Source organism: Watersipora subatra, chromosome 3 (assembly GCF_963576615.1).
Source record: "Watersipora subatra chromosome 3, tzWatSuba1.1, whole genome shotgun sequence".
Taxonomy (NCBI): Eukaryota; Metazoa; Bryozoa; class Gymnolaemata; order Cheilostomatida; family Watersiporidae; genus Watersipora; species Watersipora subatra.
Genome location: NC_088710.1, coordinates 33,176,713 through 33,188,292, shown reverse-complemented (window position 1 = coordinate 33,188,292; position 11,580 = coordinate 33,176,713). Strand labels below are relative to the sequence as shown.

General features: G+C 34.3%; 2 protein-coding genes across 4 annotated transcripts in view; one reads left to right on the top strand and one right to left on the bottom strand.

Annotated features, from left to right (window-relative positions):
- Positions 1-381: 381 nt before the first annotated feature.
- LOC137390524 (S-phase kinase-associated protein 1-like) lies at positions 382-1,277 on the bottom strand. Its single transcript, XM_068076853.1, has 3 exons — positions 1,098-1,277; positions 553-672; positions 382-456 (listed from the first exon to the last, which is right to left on the bottom strand). Exons 1-3 carry the CDS (start codon positions 1,275-1,277, stop codon positions 382-384), a joined length of 375 nt encoding a protein of 124 aa, XP_067932954.1.
- A 2,300-nt stretch (positions 1,278-3,577) lies between these two features.
- Positions 3,578-11,580, top strand: part of LOC137391674 (CREB-regulated transcription coactivator 3-like) — a 39,987-nt gene continuing 31,984 nt past the window's right edge. The window contains exons 1-3 of one of the 3 annotated variants that reach the window (XM_068078194.1): positions 3,578-3,755; positions 9,273-9,326; positions 10,042-10,275. In XM_068078194.1, the coding sequence (XP_067934295.1) occupies positions 3,630-3,755; positions 9,273-9,326; positions 10,042-10,275 (414 nt within the window). In that variant the 5' untranslated portion in view covers positions 3,578-3,629. The remainder of the gene's footprint in view (positions 3,756-9,272; positions 9,327-10,041; positions 10,276-11,580) is intronic. The other 2 variants (XM_068078196.1, XM_068078195.1) reach the window with 2 other exon arrangements.

Sequence of the window (11,580 nt, the reverse complement as noted above, 5' to 3'; positions counted from 1 at the left end):
AGTATGTTCAATAAATGTATATTCTGTTTCCGCGACCTAAACTGTGTTTTGAGTTTTAGCCCCTTTTACAATTGAGTTTGACACTTATGTGTTTACATGCGTTGTTTCTGAGCATATGCCTGGGTAAGTGCGCTGCTGAAAGGTGGAGGAGTCGAAATCGGCATCATGAGTCCACACGGGGATGAGATGTGAGAGCTTTGTGTGAGGCACATGAACATGCGCGGACAAGGTGGTTGTGGGAATACTCGGTTTGCATGAGTGTACAGAGACATACGAGACACACAAACATAGAGACACAGAGGGATATACATAATGCGTGACACAAGCCCAACTGATTACCTAACGACACAACATATCAACATCATCAAGAAACATGTTACATTAAACGACTGCCTCTTGTAGACAAGGAAAGAGAATGAGAAGTGGAAACCTCGAAAGAAGGTTATTTCCTAACTTCTGCAAACATTTAATTGTTTAGCAAAGCAGGCAAATACAAATTGTAGGCTTTAATTTAGTGTTGCCATGACAACAACCTATGAAACTGTCACTCACGTTTATCAGGTCAGCAAGGTCTTGCTTGGGCAAAGTCAGAAAATCGACATCAAATGCAGACATGTCGTCAGTACGCCTATTAAAAGCTTCCCATTTTTCTTTTTCAGGTTTAGGATCATTCTGAAATATAGACAATTTATATACAATAGACAATAGACCATATATACAATTTTTAAACCATTTTACACTACTTATTGCATAATGCACAGAAAAGACAAGAATTTCATAAAGTATTTTTATCAGTAATTTATACGAATTAGTGCACCTGATTTGGCAAAATATTTATAAACATTAGAAATGAAGCTAAAAATTAAAAAAAAAAAAATTTAAATGTAAGGGAATTAAAAAAATATTTAAAAGAAAAAACAAAGTTTTATAAAAAAAATGAAGACCAGACAAAAATTATGTTTAAAGTATTTATGAATTCTCAAAAGCTAAGCCTGCTCATTTTCAAATGTTTTTCTGCAGGATTAGTTCTCCTTTGACTAGCATTTGGTTTATAAACTCATCAGCCAAAGTAGATGAGACGAAGACAATCCGCTGACCTTGTGCTCTTCACACCAGGCAATCACTCTTTTCAGTATGCAAGAAGATAGAGGAATAGGAATGTCTTCACAGTTCCGCTCGTCAGGGAACATGCTAAAAGCTTCCTTTAACACAGTTGACAGTTTAGCTGCTTCCATAGATATAGTAAGAATCCTGTCATCACAACTCCTTATGTTCATACTTCCTAAAACAATTTGCAATATTCTAATACTATGTATTGCTGCATGGTAATCACAGAGTTGCCTTTCAAATGTATTATTAGTTTAACCCTTAAGGGGTAAATTTCCTAAGAAAGAAACATTTTGAGCTTATTAAAACAAAGTTGGAGCTAAAATTAACGTGCTATATAAATGTTTAGTAGTGAATAATAGTTAGCAGGTATAAATAGACCACACAGCATATCAATATAAGCTTTAATGCATCACCTTGCAAGATTTTAGTTCTGGATTGTGCTTATACCAAGTACCGGCTCTGGCCTGCATTAGGTCTAATTATAGTTATTGGTGATTCTCTTTACATGTTGTGTGTCTTTGCGCTCACACATGTGTGTCTTTGCATTCACATCACCTCATTGATTCCCCATATATTAATTACTTCTAGCTCTAAAGGCTGCATTACTTAATATAACTTTTTTTCAATTTGGTACAGTAAACACAATCCATACATTCATTTATGAGATAGTGCTCTAACCAGTGATGTAGTGCTAACCTTTTTTAACCATAACTGTAAAGTTGAGATAAGTGGATGTAGGCGACCAAAAGTCGCAACGCGACTCAACCGCCACATAGTGGCGTTTGAAACAGCTGAGGGCCTGGGGGCGCTGTAAGCCCCCTAGTGAGGTCCTCCAAAACCTACAGGGCTTTAAAATCATGTACATGATATGAGAAATGAGCACATCTGTAGTAATAAATAAGTTAAGAAAATAATAAAAATTTGGGAATATAGTGTTGCCAAGAGCTCTGAGAAAGACAAGCAACTATTGATTTTATGGTTCAAAGTATTTATTGTAAAACATAATCAAACACAAAAAATGGCTCTTTAAAAGAATAATTTAAGGACTTACTAATGAAAAAGAACATAAAAAGAAGATATTTTAAAACACCTTTGGTATAACTATGGTATAACTCTATGGTATAACTCTATGGTATAACTCTACTATGAATATCTATACATATGAGTATATTAACTCCAGCCAAACAGTTTGTTACAAATCTTTCAAAGTCACAGAACAAACTAAAGGTTCTTTTTACAAATAAAGAAATGAGCAAAAAATGCTTTCCTGATTCAATTACACAAACAGGTTAATTATTTAATGCTGTTTGATGTAATGTAACTGATTAAACATCAAACAGCTTAAGATTTTGTAAAGGCGAAGTCTATAAGAGATTTTCTCTTGCCATCCATTGTCTACGAGCAGCAGGACTTGGGAGGCGTTCTCATAACAAAAAAAATTATTTGCATTTGCTGGTAAATAGGAAAGTTGCTGGCATATCTCATATAAGAACTGTCTGAACTGTTGAAATGCTGCTTCTGGTTTGCTGTCATGGGTGTAATTATCCAACTAGTCTCATTGCCTTGACCTTTGTCCTTGATAAGATATGCTGCCATTGGTTGCTGTCATTTGTTTAGTGAAACAGTCAATTGGGATCAATGCCTTTGACCTTTGTCATTTAGTACAAATGCTGACTGTCATTGGTTTGCTGTAATCTGATCTTAGCCTTTGTCGTAGACAACCAATTAGGATCACAATCTTGTCATGTTACATGACCATTACATCACTGTATTGTACTATACGCTGCTTTTATATTGAATGGCTATTGAATGTCAACTATAATGACATTAGTGTACTTGAATCAATGAAATAGGGTTATAATATACCTTGAGAATTGGCAAAGTCTAAAATTTTTTAACCCTAACTATAGTTATACTTAAAAAACACACAAATTTTTTAACCATAACTTAGTTAAGGAGAGTTAGGGTAGCACTACATCACTGGCTTCAACAATAGTATCAATTTCTTATCTAGGCCATTCAGTAACTATAAAATAATTTATCTCCAGCTGGAGTTGTCTTGCTTATATTTTTTACAAGTTTACCAACATTTTTTACATTAGTAAAAGACTTACCTTATTATATTAAATACAAGTTTAACAGACGAAATCTTGTTACTCTCAGATACCGTTGCAATTAGCAATAAATGCTGACGATCCTACTGTTGCGTCACACGAGCGTAAAGCGCAGTTGATGGACAACTCCGAAACAAAATTCCTTCCATAACACGAATTTAAAGTATTAAAAAAATTTAGTTTACTATTGTTAATTAAATTATTACACTTTAAATTTTTAAAAGCATTACCATATAAAACAAAAATTAACATTCGCTAACAGATATTTATTAATATGAAATTACAGAACCACACTAGTGACCCAAATACGTCACGTGAGCCCTCCAGCGAAGCTATTTCCAAAACATCCACAACCTGCTAATCTATGCGAATGTTTCTAATGATTGTTTATAGGGGAAAAATGTGATGGCTGCAAATCCGAGAAAATTCAGCGAAAAAATAGCGCTAATGCGCGCTAAAGAGGCTGAAGGTGATGCAGCATTTCACCAAATTTTAACGGAGGTCTCCGGCATCACTAAGACTACCGAAACGGTGAGATATGCAAGATATGCATATTGAGAATTGCGGTTTGGTTATGTAACATTTATCATTATAACTAGTACAATTTTGAGTCCTTCAGTAAAAATAATTACTTTTACACGTAAAGAAACAAGTTTATTGTTGAAATAAGGGTTATATTCACCATCTTTTTTCTGCCATTCGCTACACACATTTTTTTGGCAAGGGCATCTCACCAGTAATCCAGAGGTACTTTTCGAAGGTTCTCGTAACTACTCAGTAGTGAACATTAACTTCCGCGTTTATCATATTAACTGCATTTGTTATACGAGTGTATGCCAAATTTTGAACCATCACACGCCTGCTCTATGTAGGCCTAAATGCCAATGACACAAATAGTTTAAAGATGAAATGGGTTGTTCAGTTACACAGCAAACCTTTTTTTGACTTGTTGCTACTATAGCTGGTAAGCTGCTGTTATGACAGCCTTACTTCAATTGAGAAAGGTTACAAAGCTTTAGGTATGGTTTGTAATGACAATATTGTCTTAGCAGATATTTCATTTCCTTGATTGCATCCAGTGATTTATTATATCCTGCGATATTTGCGATGCGAAACAGTTTTGTCAAGTTTTATTATTCTTTTACATTAGGGCATTCACAATGACTACCCAGCATCTGCCTTTTTGATGTTTTGCATTTTTATTGAACTTTGAAATAAGAATCATGTGAAGTATTGAGCATTACTAACACGGATGCGACTGTCGCATGTAATATACATGTAAACGCTATCACTCAACTAACTGTACAACCACCAGTAATGTATACCTGAGATGGAAAATTTACAGCGTCAAAGAAAACTTACATGTAAAAGCCACATTCTTCATTCGCGTAACGAAACAATCTGGAGAGAGTGTGACTATATCAAGATATAGTCACATTTTAAATGAAATTAGATTCATGCCTTTTCCCTGTTAACTTGCATGTATTTCCATGTTCAGTGTAGAAATCAAAAATGTTTTATTTTTTTTAAATTTTGGTGTCAGCTTCCGGTTTTCGCTTTGTTAGCATGCTTCAAGTCGTGGAATAATTCAAGAAAATTATTTATTTGGCCGTTAATATAAAAGCCTGCTACAATACACTACAGATAAAGCAAGATGGTAAATAGGATGGTGGGGTTACGGTAGGGATTGCGGCGCATAGCATGTCAGCATCTTCGCTATTCCGACGTATTAAGTACACCACCGACTGTGAAATTTGATTTCTAAAAAACATTTTTGTTGATGTATGCCAATAAAAATGTGTAACAAGGCTGCGAAAAAATATTTTGTTCCACATTGTAAGGCGGAAAAAAACCCGTAAAGCTGGGATGCCGTAACCCTGGGGTGTAAATGAGTGACATTAAATGATCATTTTCACGAATAATTTATCACAAGCAGTCACTTGAAAATTTTATTTTTATTGTAACTGACTCTGAATCACTCTTAAGTTGTGTACTGTTTCTTTAACTCTTTCGCTACTGTAAGCCGATGTATGAGGGTTTCACTTTTCTTTTCATTACGAAGCCTACACATTAGCTAGACCAATCAAATTTGGTCTCCAATAAAACAACCGTGTTGCCACTCACATGCAACCAACCAAAAATATTTTGGCTCAGCAATTCCGTTTCTAATTATTTTTCAAAACGGGAAAACCAAATCGTTATTGTCATGGCAATAAAAAACACACCGCGGTGGTTCTACGCAAAAAAGTGTCAGATATTTTCCGAGAGTGGAATTTACTGAACAGTTTTATACTCATTTTGTAAAGAATTTTGTTCTGAATAAGATGCATTTTACAGTAAAACAGTATCTGTAATGATTCTCGAGATATTGCTTAAATACTAGCGCTATATCGATTTTTCGAAAATCTGTTCGAATTAATTTGGTGTGAACATCGATTTTTGCGCAGTAGTGAAAGGGTTAAAAAAAGTTTTGGCTGTAATAGAATGTCATCTTTTTAAATGTAGATATACCCTTGTAAGTTTGGAAATATTGAACAATTTTGCATTAACTATTTTCATAGAGAAATTGAGCAGTCTAGATATTGCAGTTTTTGAGCATAGTTAGAAGGGGCAAAATCTACTCATTTTTTCCAAAGCTGTTGTGGAACATACAACGTAATTTTAATACAACCATGTTAAAAAACCAATGCAACTGTCAGTGAGTGCGTTTATCAGAATCTAATTTCAAAGGTGCACAATTTAAGTTTATCGTACGCTGATGCCTACTATTGTCAGTCATATTTCTTACCTATTGCTATATTTTGAATTCTTGCAATGCTATTAAGGCCAAGTATTAAATTTTTATACCAAACCTTTAATACTAAAAAAACAACTCGCGAATTCTTTTTTAACGTTGAATGTTACAAGTATTTAAATATAACATGAAAATAAATGCATTGTATAAAACTATGTGAAAGACAAAATTCTATGTACGAAGCAAAACTAATTAGTAATAATCAATGAGAAGATGTTTCAATTGTCACTTCACCTTCACGCAAAGTCAAGTAAACAGAAGTGTGCGGGAGATAGGGAATGGGTAGCTAGAAGTGATGAAATACGAAGAGTGTAACTTGGACTACAACATTAAATTGGCATAACTTATTTTGTCTTTTGTTTTTATAATCTTCAATTATCATATCCAACTTTTTTCACTTTCACTCATTTTAGGCTTTCTTTTCTTTTTTATTCACATTTTTCCTCTTAGCTAATGTTCCTTTATAATTTCTTTATGCTTTAGTTCTAAGGAAAGCTTAGCCTTTGTTTTTGTCACCGCACTAGTTTTTTGGGATTCGCAAAATGAAAGGAAGATGTGAAGCACTGTCTAATAGTATTTGAAAACCATAAAACCAAACTATCTGAAGGATAGCTGTGCGCACATGTGTTGATCTACATAACTACAATGTTTTAAGAAACTTCCAATATCATGTTAGATTTTACTTTAAATGTCAAGACAAATATTTGCTTTGATTTTACATTGTAAGTTGAAAAGTTGGCGTGTTAGGGCGTTGCTGCGTTAAGGTTGGCTGTAGATCTTTATATAAAATGCTGTGTAGTCTGCAGTAAACATGTGTAGTCTACAGGCCAACAGAGGCAAATCTAAATATGGTTTTGACATGAATTGTGATAAAGATTTTTATTGGCTATTAAATAGATTTGTCAATGTTTATTTTATTGAGCTGCAACAGGTTTGCAAGGGATTTATTCTATATACAATATATTGTACGGCATGTTGTATATCTAATATACAATGCATGTATATGCATACTGTATATAATTTATACTCTATACAATACTATATAATTTATTCTGCATATGATCTCATCATTTGTAAATTTTTTGCACTTTTTATGCTTTGTTTTTATTAATTTGACGCCCACAGAGATGTTAGAATGCACCAAAGCCCGTCTCTTCAAGCCAATAAATGAAGTAATGTAACAGTTATTTATTTAAATATGGCATTGCTGACAGGACATTGGCAGGAGGCTTGAGGAACAGTAAATAGTATATATTGCCCATTACTAAGCATTAACCAGTAGTTAAAGACTAGTATACAGGCAGTTAGATACAACCACAACATTACTGTGAATACCAGTAGTCAAAGACCAGTATACAGGCAGTTAGATACAATCACAACACTACTGTGAATACCAGTAGTTAAAGACTATTATACAGGCAGTTAGATACAATCACAACACTACTGTGAATACCAGTAGTTAAAGACTATTATACAGGCAGTTAGATGCAACCACAACACTACTGTGAATACCAGTAGTTAAAGACTAGTATACAGGCAGTTAGATACAACCACAACACTACTGTGAATACTAGTAGTCAAAGACTATTATACAGGCAGTTAGATGCAACCACAACACTACTGCCGATGTTCTGTTCAAGTATCAAACCTATACATTGACTTTCCTAATGCTAGTATAAATTCTGAAGCAAACTAGCGATAAACTTGATTCCATGAGAATCATTGTTTACACACATATATGCTGGTGACCACAAATATGCCTGGCATGATGTCCCTCTACACCACAACTACTAGTAGGCATGCAGGCCATTTGCGCATTATGATTGATATCCATGCACTAGATTATGAATAGGCACTATGTATAGGTAGTATAAAGCACTACTACAAACCTGATGAAATCTCGCAAAGTTATTTCTAACGATTTTAAACATTGTTTGAATAATAGTTTTAGATAAAAAAACTTTGGTCGTTATTCATGATTTAAAAAAAATTTGTTCTTTCTCTAGGCAATATGGCATTTCCTTTCATTAAAAGTCAGGCTACTGGGTTACATAGGAAATTTTGAAAAAAAGATTAAATATGTTCACTGATGTTGAAGATTAAATTTTTGGACAGTCTGAAAAGAGGAAAGATTTTTCGAGTTCACTGCGGTTGTACAGTTGCTTTTTGGATGAAACTTTCACATAGAAGTAATTAGCACTTCAGTTGGTTTTATCTTTGTTTCATTTTAAAGACATGCATTGCAATATTCTAGTTAAAATAAATTTTGTTGTAGAACTTCAATGTGCCCACATGTACACCCACAGCAATTACATGTACAATAGTTAAAATTGTGTTGTTGAATTCATTACTGATAAAAGCATCTTCAAAAGATTCTTGTGATAATACAATGTTTTTAAATGAATCATTGGGTCATTTGTTTTTCATGAAAGGAAATTTAATTAATATTATGGTAGACCAATATATTAAGTTGTGTCAGCTTTTACGGTCTGTAATATATAAACCGTTGGCTTAAGCAATGTGCTGGTTATTGTTGGCAGTACATGATTATGTGTGCATAATGGTTACAGCAGTGGTGCAGTAACTTGTATTGTTAGTTGAAATACTGAATCCTGTGTATCTATAGTTCCTATAGATACACAGGGACCCAAAAATGAACAAATCTGAATCGCGAACTTGCAGTTTTTTTATGAAGATTAGGGAACAATTTATTATGTTACAAAAAGTTTTATTTAAATTATGTGACATATTTGATTATGTATTAAATTAAATTGGCTTTTTACTGAGAAATTTGAGAAAGAAACTTTATCTTGTTCCCCAAATGGCATCAGCTGCATGAGATCTGTGTCTAACGTATGATGGTGTTAATTTGGAGTTTCAAGTCTATTTCCCATAATAATTGTATCCATCTGACAATGTGCCTTCACCTGCACTGTTAATGCATCTTATGCTTTGTATGTTCCCGTGTACACGTTTAGAGGAATACCAGAAACATTGCTCGATTATTTAGAGGCCTCCCACTATTCTGCATCATAGTCTCGTCTGCTTAGCCCCAAAATCCTCACTAAACGTAGTTGTTAGCTTGTATTCAAACATTTAGTAGCATTGCAACGCATTTCAAATTTGGCCGATAGTAAAATTAATTTTTCATTCTCTAGATTATCTTTTTTGTGCTAGTGTGACAGCACCAAGTCAGTTGGGTGGTGTCACCAGCTCGACCGCCCTTGTGCTAGCCATTATGAGATTACTTTTAGGATGAAGGATTTAGCTCCAAGGTGTTATGGTCTGCCTCAAGGTTAAAGCAGCTGGTATGTGTAGCTGTTGTACGAGTGTACGATTGATGGTTGAAAGATCGCTAGTACTCTTTGTAGAGCAGCCTGGTTGGTGTGGCTAGTTGTGTGTTATTCCCACCTCAATTGCTTTTGCTATAATTAATGTTTGAGTAAGGTGCAAGTACTGAGGGCACTTACAGTACTCTATGAAATTTAAGTATCCATTAGTGTGTAGACTTGTTTACACTGGGCAATCAAAAAGTTTAAATGCAGTAGCAAGGAAATGTTTAAACTAGCGATTTGTAAGAGAGAATAAATCTCTCTAAATAAATAAATAAAGCGGACATACGAAAAGACGGAAATACCCGTGGAAATGGTCATATGTTATTACTACAAATAAATGTTAAATGTGGAATCGCTAACAATCTTGACCTGATATTCGTCAGTAGATCGTGAAGCATTCTTAAACCAAGATTACTGGTGATCTACTCAGCACTGCCCACTTACTGGTGATCTATCATCAATACCTATTTACTCGTGATCTACCAGCACTGCCCAGTTACTGGTAATCTACCCAACACTGCCCAGCAATGGTTAATCACCTTGAACAACTCCTCATTTATTTTTGACACATCAAATTTGTGGAACAGAAGATTTGAGATTATAAAAATTGCTGTCTAATTAGTTGAGAATAACTAAATTTTCACAATATCATTTAGTAGCCTATGTTGAGCATTGTTGTTTGTTTTAGCAGATGCCTCCCTACACGGGGCTGAACAACCTCATCCCTCATGGCAATTCATTGTATGCTCCATACAAGGCTGGATCTCTGCCTAATATAAACCATTCACTGCAACAGCAGCAAATGCAACAGCGGCAGCATTCTCCTAGTCAGGGCCAAATGCATTCGCCTCATGCAGCTTCCCAGTCTCCTCAGCAGACACCAGCTAATCAGATGGCTGGATCCACAGGGATCGACCTAAAGGTATATCTTCAACAGCGTTCACACTGTCATTAGCTACGTACGCTCTAGTTTACAAGAAGCTCGAGCTAAGTGTTCAGTTGTAATACAATCAAATGGTCTACAAATGAATTGTATTTCTTCTTGGGCCTGTATCAAATGTTAAATTTGTATGTTGTAGCAAATATTTCAACAGTCCCAAATCCTTCAAGTACTGTAGATAGTTACACATTAGCGATAAAAATGCATTATATGGCAGAGATATAAAAAATAATGAAAATCAATCAGTAGAAATTGTTTTTCTCGTTATCTTACTTAGGATACTAGTGAATGAGAGTGCAGTTTAGCAATGTGTAGATCTACAGAGGTTGAGTTGTGAAATCTAAATTAATTCCACATATTGTTACCATGTATCGAGTCCTCTTTTTGATGTTTTGTGAGTTTCTTGTGTTTGTCCTGACAGTCTCAAATTCTTTACCTTCATGGCATCCACTGGTCCTTTATAGCATTTCATTCATGTCAAATGGTTTCATGAGGCATGTTTTTGAAAAATAACTACATTTTTTATATTATTAGTACCAAAAGTTTATATTCTGCTGCTAAATAGTAGGTTAGTTGAGATATAGCCAGCAAACAAAGTCTTATTTAATTTTAGAAATTTTTAGGTGAAAAGATTGTTGATAAACAGTAATTCGTTGACGGTTAAAAAAGCAAATTAGATGAGGAACACTGAGATAATGTTTTTTTATGAATATTTTGCAAAAAAGGAAAATTATATTTATTAAAAATGTATTTATTCATAAGGATAGCGACAACTAATTAGCCATCCGATTCCAAATACAACAAAATATGTATACAGCTCTTTGTAGTGTTGTCTACGTTAGTTTAAATGGCAGTCTAGCTGTTAATGATAAACTCACTTGGTGAAATACAAAAAATTAGCCAGTGATGTATTATAGTGTGCACTAGTTGAATAGAGGTTCTTTTTCCTTGTTGCAACGTCACAAATGGCTCTCAAAAACTGGTTTGTTGATTGTCACCCTATATACATGTACATACAAGTGAACAACTCCTGGGAGATCATTTCGGTGTACGTGATAATTCGTACAATAAGGCAGAGTGCTCAACTCTGAACTGTGTTATTATACTAATACTTGTCCATAACCACTACCATCATTTAGAGTTTGTGAATGTTTTTAATAAATAGATGTTGACATGTTTAGGAGTTGCGCACCGCCGTCATATTTTATATCATGCGGTAATATTTAGCACATTTTGAATTCAAATGTAATGCTCGCTTTGTTAATTTAAAGTAAAAGAGGAAATCTT